We start from the raw sequence: 24,051 nt of genomic DNA on the forward strand, positions 1-24,051 counted from the left end.
ATCTATATACAGACACAACTATGTACATACCTGTATATATATACCCCTGTATACACATAGTATACTACACATCTGTATAAAGTATCTGTATTACATCTATATACAGACAAAACTATGTACATACCTGTATATAAATACCCATGTATACACATAGTATACTACACATCCATATAAAGTATCTGTATTACATCTATATACAGACACAACTATGCACATACCTGTATATATATATACCTGTATACACATATTATACTACACATCTTTATAAAGTATCTGTATTACATCTATATACAGACACAACTATGTACATACCTGTATATATATACCCCTGTATACACATAGTATACTACACATTCGTATAAAGTATCTGTATTACATCTATATACAGACACAACTATGCACATACCTGTATATATATATGTCCCTTCCCCTTAAAAAGGTAATTTGTAAAGTGGGGGTGGAGGAGGTGTTATGAATGTTTGTTTTTAGAAGCAATTTTCTATTAAAGAGTACAATGTGGAAGGACATTAAGGTTTTGTTTCAATGTGGGTTGAATATTCAAGTGACAGACATACAGCTCCATTTGTGAGACTTTTGAAACCACTGTCCAATCTGTCATCTCCAATTTTTCAAAGATCAAGCCTAAGGTACGTTTTTGTATGATTCCTCCAGAGTTTACTTTGTTACTGAGATATGGCATTCACTTTTTTTTAACTTTAAGTCTAGATTTTTCCACTATGGATGCTGCACACCTGTGAATGTTCATGGACTTTCATGTGAAATAATTGGTCTGTGTATTAAGATCTGGAATGTTTTATGAATCGTTGCTCTTGAAGTATATAATTAAAGGATGTAAAATATTTTGAGTCACAATACTTACACATCCTGGAAGTCTTCTAGAGTTTTTTGTGGAGTAAATGCATTTAACAAGCCTATTATCTGAAAAACATAAACTACAAATTATAAATCAACCTTCATCAATGTAATATTTTCATATAGTACATTTGTTCAACACTTATTCTTTTGTTACTTAAATTCAACAGGTAACTTTTTACGAAAATTGTAACAAAATTGTATCAATGTCAATTCTAGTGATTTATCAATATACTGGTATGTATACTCATGATTGTGTCAGGTCTGGTAAACAAGGATATATGTGTCAGGTCTGGTAAAGGAAGAAATATGTGTCAGGTCTGGTAAATGAAACAAGGATATATATGTCAGGTCTGGTAAACAAGGATATATGTGTCAGGTCTGGTAAACAAGGATATATGTGTCAGAACTGGTAAACAAGGATATATGTGTAAGGTCTGGTAAATGAAGAAATATGTGTCAGGTCTGGTAAATGAAACAAGGATATATGTGTCAGATCTGGTAAACAAGGATATATATGTCAGGTCTGGTAAACAAGGATATATGTGTCAGAACTGGTAAACAAGGATATATGTGTCAGGTCTGGTAAATGAAGAAACATGTGTCAGGTCTGGTAAATGAAACAAGGATATATGTGTCGTCAGGTCTGGTAAATGAAGAAATATGTGTCAGGTCTGGTAAATGAAACAAGGATATATGTGTCAGGGTTGGTAAATGAAACAAGGATACATGTGTCGTCAGGTCTGGTAAATGAAACAAGGATATATGTGTCAGGTCTGGTAAATGAAACAAGGATATATGTAAGAAATTATGTCGCCAGAGTTAAAAGTTTAACATATACTGCCAATATCCACCAGTTAATAATAATCTGACTTACATTCTTGTGATTGACCAACTTCATCAGTACAAATTCTCTGTATGCTCTCTTGGCGTGTGTAACATTTTGAAATGGACGACTGAGTTTCTTTATGGCAACATTTGTTCCGGCTACAGTGTCATAGGCAGCACTGAATAAAATAACGTAATTTTCATAATATTCAACAACAGAAAATGTTATACAATAAATTTTGTAAATTGAAGACTTTTGAAAATAAGCAGCAAACTTTAATTATAGAAATAATTGACTTGTTTAATATGATGTCGTTTTCTTTTAGAGGCCAATATGATTTCTGCAAAATGCAATTTTGAGGTCTGAACTCAACAAGGAAGAATGTACATGTATGTATTAAAATCCTTTCATAATTACCACACAATGCCTTGAGCTCCAGATCCTATTGGCTTGAGATTCTGGTATCTTTCTAGTATTGTGAAAGTGGAGTCACCAACTTCTACCATATAGAAGTTGGGAGGGGAAGCAGCAGGAGGGTTAGTCATACTGCAGTTAGGTTAGGATAGACGAGGAAACCTCTACACGTCCATTGGTGTAGACAGGTTTAGAAAATACTTCAAAATTGACCTTTCACAGCTTGCTTTGATTCAGGACCAGTGTCATCTACAAAATATATATAAAAAAAAAACATGAATCTTTACAACATTGACACTATCAAACATGAGTTTGAATTTTTCAATTTCAAATGGAAAAAATCAAACACACAACGTGAAAACACAAAAGTATTTCAGCTCTAGAAATGTGCATACTCCTTTATTATGGAAAATTGAAAAACTGAAAGCATTATTTGCATGCAAAACTTGTATAATTTATATTAAATAATTCATAATGTAGAATTTTATACGAGCCATTAAGAAGAGGTACCCCTATTTTTTCACTTTTTTTGTATGCCAAATAGATGACAAAATAAAGAGGTCATCACTTTCTTATATTTAACATTGAATCACCTTAAGCTTGGTCCAGGGATGGTTCAAGGTAAACAAGAGGCCAACTGGGTCTGTATTGCTTATCTGGTTTTTATCTCACACCAGTAACCTTAAAAGTTGATCAAGGTGGAATACATAAAAGTTGATTAAATTTAGATGCAGGCCAAACCTCACTACCTTTGGTCTTTTGGTTACGTATGGTAGGAATTTTTTTTAAAGTTTTAAACACTTGACCCCTTGTCAAGTCATTCATTTGAACCAACTTTGAAGCCTATCATCCAAACATGCTACTGGCCAAATATTATCACTCGAGGACTTTTTGTTGTTGAGAAGAAGTTGTTTAAATATTGAAACATATCTGACCCCTGTGATATTGAAAGTTATTTGAGGCAACTCATTTGAACAAACTTGTTAGCCCTTCATCCCAGCAATTTACTGGGCAGATATCATCACTCTTGCCATTTTGGTTTTACAGAAGATGTTTGAATTTTTCTTTAAACATTTGACCCCAGCGACATTAAGAGGAATAGCATGTTCACTTCAAGACAGTTGGGCTTCCTAATTTTGAAAATGTTAGAAATTATGGATACATAATAAAATTTCTTTCATACAGCCCTTTAGATAACCCTACCAACCAAATATGACAAACTACCATAAGCAATTGTGGACCAATCATGTCATGCTGTTCAATTTAAATTATGACAGAATTTTTTAACTGTCACTTAACATCCACCGCCTGACAGAACTGGTAACCATGCATATGAAACATGATCTTGTTTCTGCAAAAATGCTGATTCTTCCATTTGGTAACAGTTAGTTTTAGAATAAATTTTTAACCAAATTAGACAAAGAATGATAAAACTAGTGCTGGGAATTGGTCAAATATTGAAGATTGATAATCGGAACTCAATAATCGATCGATAATCAATTATCGGTTTAAATGACCTACTCGTGTAACATAAGAGGCCAGCCGATTTATTATCTGATGTAATTGTGCCGACTGATGAGAAAATACTCGTTTCCGAAATCTAGGTGGAAGGAAGGATTCAATTATATCTCTGTTTTGACTCAAAACTTGATGACGACTATGTGTACTCACAGTTTAGGTATTAATTACCCCCATTTGAATGCTCCAATCACAATAACATATCATATTAATAATAATTTATCACGAAAAACACTCTGCTAGCTTCATTTGACAAGCTTTCAAATATGGCGGTTTCGGTTGATACAAAATGCAGATGTATGTATTATACGAAACAAATGCAAGTGATGCAACGAAAAGCAATTCCGCTTTTTTACCATATACAATTCCATTTTTATATTAGAAATTGTTGGCTAACAATTTGACAGGCTTTTCACTGTAAGGACTGATTTGGCCTTCTAATAATAACTTGTGCAAGTCTACAGTAGCTGACTGAGTAGGAGGGGATTCCCGGAGTGCGAAATGACGCCTGTTGGTGAAAAGCCCTAACTAAACCACCAAATTTATAATGTCGGTGCAGATGTTGCATCAGCTTCAAGTTAGAAAAGGATTACAATACAATTGAACATCATTGATCTTTCATCAGCAAAATCGGTTATTGAATCGGACCCTTTTCAAACTCGATTTAATTAATGTTTCTGATTATCAGTACACCACTAGATAAAACTTTGTTTTAAAGTAAATTTAAAAGACTTAAATTCATGCATTTCACATAGACCGAAGCAATGGATAGGGGATTATAAATAACACATATATTTAGACTCATTGACAATGCCCCTTCTTAATCAGTTACTAAGCAAACTTTAAAATATACTAATTCTTGAGCCAGATATGCTATCAAAGATTTAAAGGAGTTTCTGAACAACAGGTGATATGAGCTACATTCAGAATGGTGAAAGGTGATGTCCAAATTCCACAATGCTCATTTAATATTTATTCACTTTACAACAATTATCAAACATAGAATGATGTGGTCATGGTAATCTTTACCCATTGATAATTATGAAATAAGTTATTACAATTTATGTTAATCCCTCTTGTTGGCCCGGATGTTAGCACCCTGGGGGTCTTAAAAGTGGGAGGAAACTGGAGTACCCAAAGAACACCGACATATCGTCAAGCAGGTGAACCCATACCTTTTCACGTCCGATCAAGGAATCGAACCAAGGCCACCTTGGTAAAAGGCTAGTGCGGTATCTACTGCGCCACCCGGCCACTCATTACTCGGACCCTTCTTTTCCCGATGTTTGTCCATGAATTGCCTAACCTTGTTGATTATACTTATATTCATGGATAATACAGAAATATTTAAAAGATCTTAGATCTAGAGAATGAAGAGGGCAAAGATAGCCTACAAAATGCCCTTGCCTGGACATCACAGTATGGATGAATAGAGCAAAAAGGACCCCCTTACATTTTTAGTGGTTCATCTACAACAAAGAGGCCTAATGGGCCTGCATAGCTCACCTGGTATTAATCTCACAATTGTAATCTTAAATGTGGACTAAAATAAAGCTACAGGCAAAATATCAGTGTCTTGTCTTGACTCAAGTCATTCAAAAGAACATGTTAAACGATTTTAACACATTTGACCCCTATGACCTTGAAAGTCAAACAATGACATTAAATTTAACAAGAGGCTCATGGGGCTTAACGGTCTCCTGATATATTTATACACAGAGTTGATTTTGTTTTTAACATGAACAGAAATGTTATTCAAAGTGACAAAAAACAATAAACACACATTATTCAATATCTAGCATACAGATTTAAGACTGAAAAGTATTTGAAGCTAGAACACTGACAGGTAAGTAAGGGCCCCGTCTTGTGGCCATATACCCCACATAATCATCAAGAAGCAATCTGCCCATATAGTTGAGCTTGACGTTTGACATTTGGACTTCAAAAAGAATCGCAAGGAAGCAAAATATAGATTTTACATGTACTATGATGTGAGTCGTTTCCTTCCACCTCCATATTTGCTGGGCTAACAGAAATGTAAATACCGGTGCAATACTCATTTGTTAGCTTTGATTTGTTTTATTTCACCTTATATCCCTCCTCCATCAACAGCCAGGGTCAAAGTCAGAGATCCAATTTGTTTTTGACCTTTGTACCCAAATGACCTTGACCATTAACCCAGTGACCTTGATCTTTGGTCAGTTGACTCCTTGTTTAATTCTGATTAACTTTGCTACATCATGTCATAACAAAATGTGCATCAGTGAAAAGATGCAAAATTTGACGTTGACCTTTGATCGACTTTTTACCTCAGTGTGTCTCTTTGTTTAATTCTGATTAACTTTGCTACATCATGTCATAACAAAATGTTCATCAGTGAAAAGATGCAAAATTTGACCTTGACCTTTGACCGACTTTTTACCTCAGTGTGTTTCTTTGTTGAATTCCGAAAAACTTTGCTTCATCATGTCATACCGAAATGTTCACCAGTGAAAAGCTACAAAATTTGACCTTGACCTTTGACCCAATGACCTTGACCTTTTGCCAGTTGACTCCTTGTTTAATTCTGATCAACTTTGCTTCATCATGTCATAACAAAATGTTCATCACTGAAAAGATGAAAAATTTGACCTTGACCTTTGAACCTAATGACCTTAACCTTTGACCTTGACTTTTTACCTTAATGTGTTTTTTTGTAAACTGAACATCTTGACCAAGTTTCATGTACATCGGTCAATAAATACCAAAGTTATCAGCCAGTTAATTGACTGACTTGCCCCGGACAAGTATGTTAATTTTAGCCTGCATCTGCTGTTACAAATGTAGTAAAATATGTTTTCCGCCAGGTTCACAAATTCTGGCGTTTTGTTTTGTTGATTTTATGATTAACAAAAGATTTTGAAATGCAACGAAAGTGTGTGAGAGTAGTAGAAATATACAACAATATTCAGCAGCCGGAAAGTGTATATGAATGCTAGTCGTTTCGGTAACAGGTCGTTTCGGGACATGACACAAGATGTTTCGGGACTTAATCAAATCGTTTCGGGACACCTAAAATGTTCACTTATAAATTACATTTCCCTCCCGTTTCATATAAAGTCCTGTATGACCTGTGTCACGACTTACCCGTGTTACCCTGATTGCTAGCGCTTGAGGGGATACCTACCAACATTTACCCGATTGACAGTGTGTTGTTACCTGATGAAACTAATCTCGTTATCAAATACAGATCTAGAGGAACTTATAAAATTCAACATTCAATTTCTTTCGTTATTGATAGGTTGATTCCTTGTTTGATATTGTAATATGTTTTCAACTCACTCTATCCTCCATTATTGACATTAAGAGACGAATGAGTTAACATTGATTCTATTAAACAATGTTTTCAGCATTTTATTTTTGCTATATTGAAATTAAATTTCATGAAAGTAAAAACGTTAAACACATAGATTGTTTTAGACATGCACGAGAATCAATTCATCAAATCCAGCAATATATTTTGAAGGATGTTATTATGTTGTGTATTTTTATTTATGTTTTATTAAAATCATGTAATGGTAAATGTATGACGGGAGAAGGTTATGATAAGATATAACTTTTATTCAATCAATTGTTTAAATTTATTTGACATTAAAATATGTTTAAAGAAAAAAGACAATGGTATCTACAGAAGGAAAAAAAGAAGAAAAATCCCGAAACGACTTTTGACATGTTCCGAAACAACCTGAAAAAAGTCCCGAAACGACTTGTTACCGAAAAGACCTGACACCGTATATATAGCCACATTACTACAGGATTGTAGGTAACATGCTTATCATTGTGTACTTGGTGTGTCTTCCAGACCATGTTCATTGCTGATTACAGACTTTATGTAAACAGAACAAGACTCCCATAGTTCATGAACACGGTCTTCCTGTCTTTCTTCTCAATAACCCTTACTAGCTATTACTTCATGTCTCTCTGATTTCAGCGGTGTACCCATGTTTTAAATCAAGCACTTCTTAACTAAATCCCCCTATGACATCTTCAACACGTTGAACATGTTGGTGAACGTGTGCGTCAACGAGTTGAAATCAGTCACAATGCGTAAACGACTGATTTCAACTCGTTGACGCACACGTTCACCAACAAGACTAGATACAAAGCATGTAATAACCAAATTTAAAGCTGCTTGTTGCAACTATTGATTTACAATGGAATCAAAAAGCGAGTCCCGTGAAGAGGAACAATAACGTCATGGACTGGAAATATACTACTGTATCAGTAAGTCATGATTTCAACAACATTTTATCGCATCATGACAGCTCTAGATCTACTAGACAGTACAGTTACAGACTGCATCAAGTCCAGCGGCAGGATTTTCCGTATTTGGCACCCAAAAAAAATCATCAACAACACATCGTTAAAAACAATAAAATGACACAAATTATGACGATCATACGCATCCACGAAGAGGATGTGGATCGGAAGAATCTAATACAACAGACTCGTGTCGGGGACGTGCACGAAAAGTCACGCCAGTGGTGCCGCATCGGCAACTTTCCAATAAGCAGGCACCTGTTCCCAGAAAGTCAAATAACAAATGTTTAAAAATCTAACGAGTATAAAGACATATTTACCTAGATATTCCAAATGGACAACAATTGTCTGTGATCAAAGGATGAAGACAAGAAATCCTGTGGGTCGTAAGAAGTCTTTCGATAAATATTCCTCCATTAGGAATAGTCTATTTTGGTGCGTGTGACGTAAGCATGTCTTGTTGTAATTTGATTATCGTTTATAACGAGACTAAATAAGTATCAGATACATTCCATATGTAAACCTGTACATAAAGAAACATTAATCTGACAATCAATTACGTGTACCCTAAATATTTTCGATCGAATGAATAAAATTATAGAAATTTCGTACGTCACCACTTTATGTGCACATAGGAAGTAAACCTCCCAGCAGGGCAAGCAGGGATGATGTTCATCAATATATCGATTTCTGGTTCCTAGTTGGTATTGACACGAGATGCGGAACTTCAAGAAATGTTAGGATATACAAGTGAGAGTATCATTGCACAGAGACGACTTTTCGCGGAGAAAACATCAGGTACATCGTTAAATTAAAGCATTTCTAGTGACATGTTAGCCCTCTCTATCCACCATATAATAAATAAGGGCATGTTTAATTATGATGTTATAGGTATTATCTGCAGTCAGATTGTGTAACTAAGATTTGTAGGCGTGCACCGACTACTTCTTGCGAAGTAATACATTTGATGAAAAATACAGAATAGTTTATGCACTTTTATGATTTACATTATACACACATTGTCAGTTGACAGATAAATGCAGATGAACAGCAATGAACTGAGTGTAAGGTATTAAAAGTAAGGGAACAGGTAGTTTCTGTATACCTTAGACTATAGGATGTTTTGGTATTTTTTTTTATGACAAAAATTCCTGGATAATCTTTAAAGTGTACACTGAACGAAAATAGAAATGAATATATTATTATTCTATATGATCCAAACACAAAAATGTTGAAAACCACATTAAAATTGGTCATCCCCATACCGAGATATCGATGTGTAAAGTGTAGGACTTTAACCTGTCCTTCTACTACTAATTAGCATGATCATAACTCGCGGTGAATTGGCCCCTATCGGCTGTGACGTAACAAGTTCAATGGCTGTAGCGGTCACCGTCGAAGGAATCGGCGATATCGAGAACAGCCATCGCCTAACAGCGTCAGATTAGGATTTTTTTTAAGCTCACCTGGTCCGAAGGGCCATGTGAGCTTATGCCGTACTGCGTCGTCCGTAGTCCGTTGACCCTGCAGGTAGGGGTTAAGAGTTGTACCTGCTGCCCACAATTGCATGATCGTAAAAGGCGACTAAATTTGGGACCTTATCTCTTCTCTCCTCTCTCCTTTCTAAATTACTTTCTTCTTCCTAATGTCTCCCTTGACAATGCCTCACTTTTGGCCATTTGTTGAGCGTTCGCCCCTGTGAGGAAGGCTTTGGGTTCTGTCCCCTGGCCGAGACATACCAAAGTCTTTAAAAATGGTAGTTTCTACTCCTGCTTAACGCTCAGCAAATTAGGAGTGGGACGACTGGTTCGCCCGTTGTCAGTATAATGTGACCGGGTGGGGCGTCCTGCTGGGTGTCTTCGGCAGTATGTTTCAGTGAGGTAGCACTATAAAGTCGGCATCAGTTCCGCGCTATCACAAGGAGGCAAACACGAACATATCGCAGCCTCCCAAAATACACACACATACACTACACGCATGCATCTTGCACACAGGGGAGGCCGTCCTTAAATGACCTTAGCTGTTAATAGGACGTTAAACAAAATCAAACAAACAAACAAACAAACCGTCGTCCGTCCGTCAACTTTTTCTTTTGAACGACTTCTTCTGAAGAACTGTAGGACTTAGGGTCATGATATTTGGTCAGTAGGTACCTGGGATGGAGTGCTATAAAAAGTTTCCTCATTAAAATGACCTTGACATACTTTCAAGGTCACAGCGGTCAAATATGTTAAAAATTTCAAACAACAGTATCCTAAAAACCATTTGAACTAGAGTCATGATACTTTGGTATGTTATGTAGACCAGTAGTGCGAATATTTTTTCTCAATTACAGTAATGAGGTCAAAGGTTAACTTTAAATGCTAGTCGGGGGTCAAATGTCAACTTTGGTTAAAAGCTTTAACAATCTTCTTCTCAAGTTCCATAAGGCCCAGGGTCATGATATTTGGTCAGTAGGTACCTGGGATGTGGTGCTAAATATTTCCTCATTAAACAGACCTAGACCTGCTTTGAAGGTCACAGCGGTCAAATATGTTAAAAATTTCAAACAACAATATCCTAAGAACCACTTGAACTAGAGTCATGATACTTGGGTATGTTATGTAGACCAGTAGTACAAATCCTTTTCTTAATTACAGTAATGAGGTCAAATGTCAACTTTAAGGGCTAGTCAGGGGTCAAACGTTAACATGAGTTTAAAGCTTTAACAATCTTCTTCTCAAGTTCCATAAGTCCCAGGGTCATATTTGGCCAGTAGGTACCTGGGATAGAGTGCTATAAAGTTTCCTCATTAAAAGGACCTTAACCTAGTTTCAAGGTCACAGGGGTCAAATATGTTAAAAACTTCAAAGAACAATATCCTAAGAACCATTCGGACAAGAGTCATGATACTTTGGTATGCTATGTAGACCGGCAGTGCGAATCTTTTTCTTTGTCATAGCAATGAGGTCAAATATCAACTTCAATTGCTAGCTGGTGTCAAAGGTCAATGTGGGTTAAAAGCTTTAAGATTCAAATTCCAAATTTCAAACAACACTATCTTAAGAAGCGTTTAAAGGATGTTTAAATGTCTTGTGTTTTAGTTGCCAAATTAGGTCTAAAGTTACCTATGTCTGTTTCATGTAACAAAAGAAACAGGTGAGCGATACAGGCCCTTTGTGCCTCTAGTTATGTAAATGGGATATTCTCAGAGTGTATTTATGTTAATGGGATATCCTCAGAGAGTATTATTTTAATAGAATATCCTCTAGAGAGTATTTATGTTAATGGGATATCTTCAGAGAGTATTTATGCTAATAGGATATCTTCAAAGAGTATTTATGCTAATAGGATACCCTTAGAGAGTATTTTTGTTAGATCAATTAAAATCATGATTTTTATTTATAATTGGGAGTGATCACTGATCAGGGTTGGTTAAAATATATAATTTAAATTCTGCAAAATTTGGTGAAAGCTTATTATGTGCTTTTTAATAATTTCTGAACAGCTGTTAGTTTTGTAATATAGTATATATGGGATCTTGAGTTTTTGGGGTGAAACACGAAGATAGATATAAAGTTTGTCAGTTTTAATCGATCATTTTGGGATATATGCCTAAAGTACTGGGAAAGGGGACAACAGCAAGTGCCACAAGTAATGGTGGAAAAGTTATATAATCCAGCTGTCATATTGTTAAATTCTAAAATCATGCAAATAAATGCATAAAGGCTTCTCTTCTAACACCACAGGAGAAAATATCAGTGCTACTTGGATATAACTATTTCTATACACTCTCTGAAGTACTTAGTCCATTATGAATTTTAATGGTGCAGCTTATCACTGTTAAGTAATATTTTCTTTGATTGATAATGATGGTGTCATGTCCCAATAGTGTTGTCTCTAGATCTGTATGTTATATTTGCAAATCCACAACAACAATGGTTGTTATATGAGACCGATAATGCCATCAACAGAAGGTAATAATGGTAAGTTTCAGTACTATAATGGGTACAAGTTAAGATAACCTGGTCAATCTGACATTGTAGACATGTTATTTCCTGGTGGATTATCAATACGGAAGTATGCATCCAGATCTAGTGTTTGTGAAGTGTGAAATATGTATACACATGTAAAATGTACCTCTGTATCGACAATTCTACTCCAGATAGCCTCCAGGATCTGGAATGTTATGTTGAGTTGCATTGTTACACAATGCAATACATTTTAATGAAGCACTTTCAAAATTTTATCTGATGATCATGTTCCTGTTTAAGAAAATATTTAACTAGCTCATCTGTCGAAATACAAGCAGGTTGTGCTATAGGATACAGTCTTTTCATCTGATGTCAACTTTTTCCTTTAAAGGGACGACTGATTGAATTTTAGCCATGTTTACAGACTTGATGTGGGTTTGGTTTTGGTCTAATCCACTGCCAACTTTTGATTTTTTCCCCAAGCTGAAAGTGAAATACTGGTATTTTTCAAATTTCCCAGTTACAATGATTTATTTTTTCTTGTGGAGGGATATACATGTAGTCATTGCTTTATCTGTCCATGTCTGTGTGTCCAAAAGGAAGGAAAAGAAGCCTATTGATTTCCAGATGGTGTTGCTGGAACATTACATCAAATATAAACCAGACTTAGTGGGATGCTTTGGAAGAGTATTATCCCTGTTGACAAATGGGTGTTTTTTAGGTGACAAATTAAGGCAGATATAGATAGACAAATTTCTGTAGCATGTTTATTTTTGGATTGTGAATGTTTATTTTCCTGCACTATTAGGCATATTCTGAGATGGAACCGTAGTGGAAGTACATGTATAACAAAGAAATGAGTGAGCAATATAATATGTTGTCATAATACAAATTTGGCCACCTGATGACCCCTAAGGTGGGCTTTAAGTGCCAGTAACCATGTCTACTTGCTCTTTATTTTAATCCAATTCACAGAACTGAATAGGAAATATATAGTGCTCATTTTTTATGTTTATATGTCTTTTCATGCATCCAGCCATATATCTGGAGCATATATTTCATATCAGTACAAGTAATTAGGTCGAGTGGTGTAAATTTTGTACCAAACTTTAATTACTGCAACCTCTACTTTACCTTCAACCATGACCTAGGCCTCAAGTACTGAAATACAAGGGCCATACCTTGCCCACTGATTTATATGTAAGGAAATCATACTTGGCATGCACTTTAATGCACGTTGGGAGCAAGCAGTGTGTTGCATACTAAGGTAGGGACACTTTGGCCTTGATAGATAGTAAACATCTTGTTTAAGGGGTGTGTCCATCTTTTTTAAGGGGTGTGTCATGTACCAAAACGGGGGTCATTCAATTTGACCTTGACCTGATACTAAAATACAGGTTTCTAAGCCACATCTTGTACACTGATTCATGTAGCTGGAGATCTAGATCATACTTGGTATATACATCATGATAAAGTGGTGTCACCTACCAAAATGGGGACACTGCATATTATTGACCTTAAATACTGAAATGCATCATCCATATCTTGCCCATAGTGTGATCAAGCATTGTGTCATCTGTATCAAAAAAGGGGTCACTAAAACCTCTATATTTCATTCCGACACCAATATTTGACAGGTAATTTGGATTAAAAATCTTAGTGGATAAGTACCATAGTAACAACTGTAACCGTGGTTGCAAGACTATTATGGTTCCAGTGACTCAACATCAGTATGAGTAAATTTGAAAACACACAGTGAACAACACTATTTTTCCTTCTTTTCATAGCTTTTAAATTTTAAATTAATTAATCTGAGTAGCCATTTGAACGTTTTTAGCCATTTCTAACAGCTGTTATGTAAGCACATTGACATACTGCTGTGGAAGTGACGCAGAATAAAAAAAAAATGTTGTTCACTGAAAATTTGAATGTGCATCCGTGTAATAAAAAGTTTGTCAACCTCTTTTTGTTGTACAATTAGACATTACAGATGTCTCCCTGTAACCAAGCAATGGCTGTCATCAGACTGTTATCTCCCTGTAACCAAGCAATGGCTGTCATCAGACTGTTATCGCCCTGTAACCAAGCAATGGCTGTCATCAGACTGTTATCTCCCTGTAACCAAGCAATGGCTATCATCAGACTGTTACCTCCCTGTAACCAAGCAATGGCTGTCATCAAACTGTTATCTCCCTGTAACCAAGCAATGGCTGTCATCAGACTGTTATCTCCCTGTAACCAAGCAATGGCTGTCATCAGACTGTTATCTCCCTGTAACCAAGCAATGGCTGTCATCAGACTGTTATCTCCCTGTAACCAAGCAATGGCTGTCATCAGACTGTTATCTCCCTGTAACCAAGCAATGGCTGTCATCAGACTGTTATCTCCCTGTAACCAAGCAATGGCTGTCATCAGACTGTTATCTCCCTGTAACCAAGCAATGGCTGTCATCAGACTGTTATCTCCCTGAACCTTGAACAATGCCATCAGACTGTTATGTCCCTGAACCTTGAACAATACCATCAGACTGTTATCTCCCTGAACCTTGAACAATGCCATCAGACTGTTATCTCCCTGAACATTGAACAATGCCATCAGACTTATCTACCTGAACCTTGAACAATGCCATCATACTGTTATCTCACTGAACCTTGAACAATGCCATATTGGAATCAAGTATCAATCCGTTGAGCCTTTTTTCACAGTGTATATATACATAATTTATAAGGAGTCAGTATTTACTAAGCTGGAGAAGGGAGAGATGTAAATATAACTGAATTATTTACTTCATCCCTTTGATATTGATATCAACTAACTAGCTACATATCACCACTTTCATTGACATATATTTAACATTGTTTAATTTAAAAACATGTGGGGAATAGGGATATCCAGAATACTCCTAGTTTATTTATACTGAGGTATATGTGTAGCTGTAGAAGTAAGGGATTGGTTGTGGGGTTTACATGAATTATAAACATGTAAGCCACTCACTGGTGTTATAGGTCTTGTTGTCCAGAATAGCTTTGGTATTCAGTTGAAGCATTAGACACTGGCATGCACAAGATCAATTTTATGGAGTTGGTTACTAGTCTAGGAAGAAAATGTAGGTACTCTGGATTTACACATTTATTACACATGTATAAGAAATTCATTGTAATGACTGTAGAGTATGATTATGTAGATGGTAATTTTAAAAAAAAGGTCAAAAACCTGTTTTCTCTATTCTTCCTCGTTAAGTTGGTTTGATACATGACCAAGTGATCATGAGGATGATTTTGTAACTGTCAGTTTTTAGTCTGTAAAGAAATTATAATGGTTGGGCTTGATACAATATGGCAGCATTTCAGAATATTTATTTGACTTGAAAGCACTAGCGAAAGAAATTTATTCAGTATTACACACATATTAGCATACATATATTTAAAAAAACATAGCTGTAACTTCAACCTTCATATCAGTTTGAGTTTATACAAGGTACTTTTTTTATCAATTTGATAAAACTTAAAAAACACAGAATACAAAAAAAAAGACTATTTTTACACTCATGAATGTCTTTGCCTTTTTGATGCTGTGATTTTTACACCTTATTTGCAAAGCTAGCTGCATCTTAATTTCAGTTGGGAAACAATTTAAAACATGACATCTTTGGTTATTGGTATTTTTTTCATTTTTTTAAAAATCTTATCAAAGGGGCTGGTCGGGGAAAAAATTACAAAAAAATGGGTCTAAATGCGTTCTCTGGCCTTCCAAAAGTTATACTACGGCAATATGATGGTCGAGTTCTGCTTGCAATGTCCAGTTTTGACCACTGAAATCTTGGGGAAGCCCCGCGTAAATTTAGCGCAGATCTATTTATATATTTCACGTGGTTGTTTCGAAAGTGAGGCAGTGAAGATAACAACAATAGCACGCCGTCATGTGCCATGTCGGACTCAACTAGCGGACAAGACATCAATACTATACGTAAATAATTGTTTTCAAAGGTCATGTATGATGCAAGTGTAGTATTCCTACCTATATGTTGTTGTTATATATAACGGTATTGATACCTGTGCCTGTCATGACTTTTGCATGCATCTTTTTCTTTCGCCGCATTGTTTACATTTGGCCTTGTTGATGANTTCTTTAATATAATTATAATTTTTACTCTTAGGGAGTGAATTTCAGCAAAATTTGTATCGGTATATTTCATAAGAAGGTATTTTAAACATGTGTATGCCATTTTAGCAAATATGACATTTTTTTACCGACCAGCCCCTTTAAATTTACCATACAAAGCTGAAGTACATTTGTGTAGTAGTATTTTTGGTATAATCATGACGTAAATTTAATTGATTTCTGATTTAAAACAAATGAAAAAAAGGATATAAATAGGAAAATATGCAGAATTTTTTGGAAAACATATACATGTATGTCATAAATTCCTAAATAAAAATAGCATCGTTCAACTCTAATATGAACCCTTGAATTACCACTGTAGGCTGTAAAGACATTTGTTAGATAAATTATAAAAACACACTCAACTTGATCAGTAAACAGTTTGCATCAGTGCATTCAGATACATATTGTTGACTTATGGTATGGTGATAAAAGATGACCCTTCTAGTGATTTGTTATACCAGCAGGATATATAATCAACTGGGCAAAAATGGCTATCAATCTCTCCAGTACTGCTCTTCCTTTGATTACACTGTGTGAAGAGGACAAATTGTTGATAACCGGATCTGCTGTATATGTACATGTGGGATGATGAAGAGCAAAGGTGTGATGATAAGTGAAGTCTGCAGGTAAATATTTAGATTGTGCGAGTCGGACTGGGAGCATCCTGTCCCAATCTTGGATACAGAGCGTGCACATATTAGGTAAGGGTATTTTATATAGGCTAGAGTGATCATGAGGTAATGTTACTTTTAACTGTAAGTTGATTTATGTTGAAAATTTCATGCTTGTACCACAAATCAACTGCTTTAGCTAAAGATGAGTACACTGGTATAGTATGTATTATTGGTTATACAGTTTCAGTTAATGTTTGTGCGATTTAGTTGACAGATACACATGTTGATGACTTTACTATTTACAATGAAAATAGGGGATGCCGTAGACAGGAAGGTTTGTCCTTGTGGTACTGAATCATAGCCCCTGTTTACACAGGTGGGCTGCCCCTTACTGCTATCTGCTTGTACATTGTGCCTGACATTTGTATGGTGTAGCTACATGTAGGACCACACAGTCTCTGACTAGATATACATATATATCTGTTTCTTAGACAAGATTATGGTGGATCTAGAATTGAGCAACAAGCTGGCCAGGTTTTACTTTATGTTATACAATTGCTGATCCAATGCAAAAAGCACACAGTGACATGTCACCATTTTTACTGGGAAGTGATGTCATTCTATCTTTTATTCAAACTTTGTAGGTTACACTAGCATTGCTAGCTTTAGTAGTTATCAAAATGTGTACCATGTTCTATATAATTTATAAGATGACCAAATATTGTTGACACAACACACCAGCGGTCGGACCATGCGTGGTGATCATTGTTTGCAAAACATTTTTCTTGACAAAATACTAGAAATTTTCTCTGTTGCAACATATGAAGCAAGCTTGGGTATACATGTACCATATTTCATCTGAATACATTATAAAATATACAGTAAGGCTAACCATATTGAATACACTACGAGAAATATAATTATATGTGAAGGTGCGCAGTATTTAATACACAATGACGTATCCATGCGAAGGAGCATAGTATACAATACTACAGCCAGGAAAGTGGAAGGCCACAGGGCCACTTGCTCATATTTCAATTTTGATTTGCCATGAATTTATATAGGAAAGCTCAGAACAACAGTGCATTGTAATAAGAGAATGTTTTCTATAAAACAAAATCACCTATTCTAGTTGAGTGGGTGATAGGTATACCATTACAAAACCTCCTCAAAAACAGTGTCCTTTGGGTGCTCTTATGTGTCAAATTAATGACAAAATGATAAATTTAATTTAAAGTACTGTCCCTGTGTTAGCAAACCTTTGAAGCATACACATGGCGTTAACATGTCCAAGGTTTTGGAGACATTAGCCATGTGTACGCCATGTTAGATACCAGCATGTCGTCCTACATTGAGATATGAGGGGACATGCCATGTTGTTATGTATCTTATCTTCTAACCTGTCATTGGTTTTTAACTGGGCAGATTCATCCATGAAGTTTAAATGGAATAGATCAAATATATCTCAGAAATAGCTGTTTGATGAGAATCAGTTTCTAAAAATAACAGGAGGATTGACAGTGACATATAAATTTCGAGGAAAGCTATCAATTTAAGCCCAACAATGCTATTGATGGTGTGTGTTTTCCTATTTCAATGAAGAGATGCAACAGTTAGGTTGCATGATGTTGTGATATTAGCGATGAGGTGCCCCTCCTGGGAGACCAGACCGAGTGTAGTCCCTGGAACACGATGCCATTCCTACACACCATTGAAGCAGGCTGTCTCAGTCAATGAACGCCTTACACACAGCTAGCCCAGGAAATTAGTTTTAAAATATGATCTACCAATAGTTTAGAGTCATAGAGACAGAGAAATCAATGGATCCTTAGTTGTGGGTTAGTGTTTCTACACAGCCATATACAGGCTAGGGTNGGGGTAGTAGTGTCTGTCGCTAGTGTTTATACACGGCCATATACAGGCTAGAGTAGTAGTGTCTGTTGCTAGTGTTTATACACAGCCATATACAGGCTAGGGGAGTAGTGTCTGTCACTAGGGTTTATACACTGCCATATACAGGCTGGGGGAGGAGTGTCTGTCGCTAGGGTTTATACACGGCCATATACAGGCTAGAGTAGTAGTGTCTGTCACTAGGGTTTCTACACAGCCATATACAGGCTAGGGTAGTAGTGTCTGCCGCTAGTGTTTCTACACAGCCATATACAGGCTAGGGTAGTAGTGTCTGCCGCTAGTGTTTCTACACAGCCATATACAGGCTATGGTAGTAGTGTTTGTCACTAGTGTATATACACAGCCATATACAGGCTAGCTAGGGGAGTATAGTAGTGTCTGTCACTAGTGTTTATACACAGCCATGTATATACAGGCTAGGGTAGTAGTGTCTGTCGCTAGTAGTTATACACAGCCATATACAGGCTAGGTTAGTAGTGTCTGTCACTAGTGTATATACACAGCCATATACAGGCTAGGGAAGTACTGTCTGTCGCTAGTGTTTATACACAGCCATATACAGGCTAGCTAGGGTAGTATTGTCTGTCACTAGTGTTTATACACTGCCATATACAGGCTAGGGAAGTAGTGTCTGTCGGTAGTGTTAATACACAGCCATATACAGGCTAGGGTAGTAGTGTCTATCATAAGTGTTTATACACAGCCATGTACAGGCTAGGGTAGTAGTGTCTGTCACTAGTGTTTATACAGAGCCATGTATATACAGGCTAGGGTAGTAGTGTCTGTCGCTAGTGTATATACACAGCCATGTATATACAGGCTAGGGTAGTAGTGTCTGTCATAAGTGTTTATACACTGCCATATACAGGCTAGGGGAGGGGTGTCTGTCATTAGTGTTTATACACTGCCATATACAGGCTAGGGGAGTAGTGTCTGTCACTAGTGTATATACACAGCCATATACAGGCTAGGGTAGTAGTGTCTGTCATTAGTGTTTATACACAGCCATGCATATACAGGCTAGGGTAGTAGTGTCTGTCACTAGTGTTTCTATACAGCCATATACAGGCTAGGGTAGCAGTGTTTGTCATTAGTGTTTCTACACAGCCATATACAGGCTAGGGTAGTAGTGTCTGTCGCTAGTGTATATACACAGCCATATACAGGCTGGGGTAGTAGTGTCTGTCATTAGTGTTTATACACAGCCATATACAGGCTAGGGTAGTAGTGTCTGTCACTAGTGTTTCTACAGAGCCATGTATATACAGGCTAGAGTAGTAGTGTCTGTCATTAGTGTATATACACAGCCATATACAGGCTAGGGAAGTAGTGTCTGTCATTAGTGTTTATACACTGCCATATACAGGCTAGGGGAGTAGTGTCTGTCACTAGTGTATATACACAGCCATATACAGGCTAGGGTAGTAGTATCTGTCATTAGTGTTTCTACACGGCCATATACAGGCTAGGGTAGTAGTATCTGTCACTAGTGTATTTATACACAGCCATATACAGGCTAGGGTAGTAGTGTCTGTCACTAGTGTTTATACACTGCCATATACAGGCTAGGGTAGTAGTGTCTTACCCTAGCCTGTTTATACACAGCCTTGTATATACAGGCTAGGGTAGTAGTGTCTGTCGCTAGTGTTTATACACAGCCATATATAGGCTAGGGAAGTAGTGTCTGTCGCTAGTGTTTATACACAGCCATATACAGGCTAGGGTAGTAGTGTCTAGCGACAGTCATTACAATGCACTATATCTGTAAAGGTGCCACTGTGTTGGGCTGTTATGGGAGGTTATACCTGTAGTGCAGTATAAATGCATCCAAGGATAAGCAAATTGAACCTTGTCATATTTCCCAAAATTTACATATGGGCTATATTTGTGATCATTTTGGTGAACATTTTGGGTGACTGTATCATTATTACTTCGCCAGTTTTTAATTGGTACTCTTTAGCTACTGTCTGTTATATATATACAAATGTATATGTAAAATTAATATCTTTTTAACTCATCTGCCCGAACAGCAAGTGAGCTTATGACGCAGCGTCCATCCCTCGTCCGTCAACTTTTCCTTTAAAACGCTATTTGTCCTGAACGGCTGAGTGGAATTTCACTAAATTTGGCTTGGAACATCCAATTTTGTATAAATGGTGGGTGTGGCCCCCCAGGGGGCAGAAGGACGGGGCCCAATAGGAGAAATAGAGTTAAAACCTTTAAAATCCTTCTTCTACCATAGGGATTAAGGGATTTTATCCGAATTAAGTCTGCAGCATCCTTGTGCCAAGGGGACTCAATTTTGTATAAACGGTGGGTGTGGCCCCCCAGGGGGCTGAAGGGCAGGGCCCAATAGGGGAAATAGAGGTAAAACCTTTAAATCCTTCTACTACCATAGGGATGAAGGGATTTTATCTGAATTAGGTCTGCAGCATCCTTGTGCCAAGGGGACTCAATTTTGTATAAACAGTGGGTGTGGCCCCCCAGGGGGCAGAAGGGCGGGCACAATAGGGTAAATAGAGGTTAAACCTTTAAAATCCTTCTTCTAACATAGGGATTAAGGGATTTTATCTGAATTTAGCCTGGAGTATCCTTGTACCAAGGGGACTCAATTTTGTATAAACGGTGGGTGTGGCCTCCCCAGGGGGCAGAGGGGCAGGGCCCAATAGGAGAAATAGAGGTAAAACCTTTAAATCCTTCTTCTACCATAGGGATTAAGGGATTTTATCTGAATTAGGTCTGCAGCATCCTTGGACCAAGGGGACTCAATTCTGTATCAACCATATATTTGACTGGAAGCATCCGTAGATGGTAAAGATTCAAAATTGTACAAATGGTTGGGCTGACCCCCCGGGGGGACTGAGGGCGTTGGCAATATTGCTATAAACGACTTCTTCTGTAGAACTATGCCATGGATATTGTTCGTATTTGGCTGGAAGCATTCATTGGAAGCAGGGATTCAAAATTGTACAAATGGTGGGGCTGACCCCCAGGGCTAAGGAGTGGGGCCAAAAAAAGTTTATTATTTAGAAATGGTTGAGATCCCCACCGTATAACCATATATACAATTGCTGAGTTTAAAGAGAAGAATTAATGCACATTTGCTTCCAGGATAGCTCTAGGGTCTGGCCCCACCCTTGGAGACATAGTCCCTGGGTCATAACTTTGAAACGGTCGAGATCCCCACCCCAGAACTATATACACAAATGCTGGGCATAAAGAGACGAATGCAGTCATGATATTAGAATAGACCCTTGGTTCTGACTGAACCCCTAGGGACCTAGTTTCTTAGTCACAGCTTGGAAACAGTTGAGATCTCCACCCTATAACCATATACAATTGCTGAGTATAAAGAAATGAATGCACATATGCTTCCAGGATGGCCTTGGGGTTTGCCCCACCCTTGGAGACTTAACCCCTGGGTTATAACTTCGAAATGGTTAAGATCCCCACCTCAAAACTATGCATACAATTGTTGGACATTAAGAGGCGAATGCAGTCATGATATTATAATTGACTCCAGGGTCTGCCCCACCCTTGCAGACTTAACCCCTGGGTTATAACTTTGAAACGGTTGAGATCCCCACCCCAAAACTATAAATACTAATGCTCGGCAAAAAGAGATAAATACAGTAATGATATTAGAATTGATCCTGGGGTCTGGCCACAACCCTAGGGACCTAGTTTCTGAGTCACAACTTGGAAACAGTTGAGATCCCCACCCCATAACCATACATACAATCGAATACAGATATGCCACAAGGATTGGCTTTGGGGTCTGGCATATTCCCTTGGATCTCATTTGGAGAATATTTTGCCATGATTGCTTATATATCCAGGTGAGCGATACAGGCCTCTGGGCCTTTTGTTCACATGTGTGATGGAGGAATGGACATCTTAGACATGAGGTAACATGATCAAACAGTTAACATTCAAACGAAAGGTTTCCCTGTCTATATAAAGTACAATCTCTTCAGAAGCCATTAATTGCTTTAACTTACACATGTTCTTTGCAGATATTTCAATGTCAACAATGTTTTATTCATTCTCCACAGCGAAGGATTGTGTAACCAAATCACCCATTTTTAAATTCTGCCAATATGACAGTACCATCCCCATACAAGTTGGTAGGGATATGATATAGAAATGTGTTCCTTCCCTCTGCGTTTGTCTGTTCCTGTAGGAATGAAGTTACTGGTTAGGAACAATTGTTATGGCCATATTTGGGCAAAGAATAAGTACCACAAAGATTATATTTGTATCAGTAATGCAGCTTAAGGCTGCTCTACTGATATTGATAACAGCATTACCTTGTTCAAACCTGGAGAAAACACTGCACACAGAAGGTTTTTTCTAATTCCACTAGGATAAGGCTAAACATAGATTGGGAATGTGAGAAAATTCCAAGTCTAAAGTTTTCAGTTAATATGTAAAGTTTTGATGGAAGAATCCACTTTACATGTGTTAACATATTCCTCAGACATTCTTTTTTTAAATTCACAGATATCTTTTAAATTTGTATATTTAATTATCCTGAGACACCAGTTCTGTCTTTCAGCCCATCTCAGAGACAAATGTTAGTGCTACTGTTTGCCAAACTCTTGATTTGTTTAACTGCTCTATGTCAACGTTCATAACTGTTTCCTTTGGCTAAGTTTGTAATTTCTTAATGAGAATTAATGATTAATGACAATCCCCCCCAACATACCAGATGACTGTAAAATCAGTCTTAATGGTCTTCATTTATTGCAAGAAATTGCCAGACAACAGGTCTAGACAATTATAGGCAGTCATCTGTGGGTAAATTGCAGAGGTTGATGAAATTTTGAGACATGATTTTAGATCAGTTTCTGTAGAAAGAAAAAACGACCAGACTATAATCTGCTGGACTCTTCGTCAAAAGGTTAGCAGTTTCATGAATATTCACCAGACATTTACAGTTCTAGTTAACTTAATTTTTTAAGAGTGAATTTGGCGTATAGTCTCTGACCATTTTTATGGTAAAAATCATTGTCATAGTCATAATGGGAAACATTGTTATGTTAAGATTGTCACGTCAATCACGTGTGTCTGTAAGAGATTGGATTGACAATGTAGACTCCAGACTCATCTCTCTCTAACACCTACGCATACCCACATAAAAAATTTCAGTCAGACAAATACCGGGTCCTATGTCCACACAATCACAGCCAAATTAATTACTGGTGTTATATATAGATGTCCATACACTCACAGTCAGATACATGGTAGGCTTTACACTGTATCTCCATACACTCACAGCCAGATAAATAGTAGGTCTTACACTGTATCTCCATACACTCCAAACTTAGTTAATAACTGGTCTTATATCAACACAATATACCAGGCAGATAATTCAATAAGTGTCTGGTCTTATGTCTATATACACACTCCCAGTCAGAATAACGTCTGGTCTTATGTCATATACACACTTCCAGTCAGAATAATGTCTGGTCTT

General features: G+C 37.0%; 2 protein-coding genes across 4 annotated transcripts in view; one reads left to right on the forward strand and one right to left on the reverse strand.

The window, feature by feature from the left end:
• LOC110446103 (stress-activated protein kinase JNK-like) overlaps positions 1 to 8,374 on the reverse strand; it is a gene marked incomplete in the record, with an annotated part of 22,291 nt that extends 13,917 nt beyond the window's left edge. Inside the window, 4 exon segments of the mRNA XM_021491077.1 lie at positions 881 to 939; positions 1,751 to 1,880; positions 2,120 to 2,365; positions 8,254 to 8,374. Of these exon segments, the coding sequence (XP_021346752.1) occupies positions 881 to 939; positions 1,751 to 1,880; positions 2,120 to 2,247 (317 nt within the window).
• A 201-nt stretch (positions 8,375 to 8,575) lies between these two features.
• The window catches only part of LOC110446100 (rho GTPase-activating protein 24-like), a 23,650-nt gene continuing 8,174 nt past the window's right edge, over positions 8,576 to 24,051 (forward strand). For 2 of the 3 annotated variants that reach the window (XM_021491069.1, XM_021491072.1), the window contains exon 1: positions 8,576 to 8,731. The gene's annotated coding sequence lies outside the window, so the exon portion shown is untranslated. Of the gene's footprint in view, positions 8,732 to 16,607; positions 16,752 to 24,051 lie in introns of those variants that run through there. The other variant, XM_021491070.1, reaches the window with a different exon arrangement.

Source organism: Mizuhopecten yessoensis, unplaced genomic scaffold, assembly GCF_002113885.1.
Source record: "Mizuhopecten yessoensis strain PY_sf001 unplaced genomic scaffold, ASM211388v2 scaffold2519, whole genome shotgun sequence".
Classification (NCBI taxonomy): domain Eukaryota; kingdom Metazoa; phylum Mollusca; class Bivalvia; order Pectinida; family Pectinidae; genus Mizuhopecten; species Mizuhopecten yessoensis.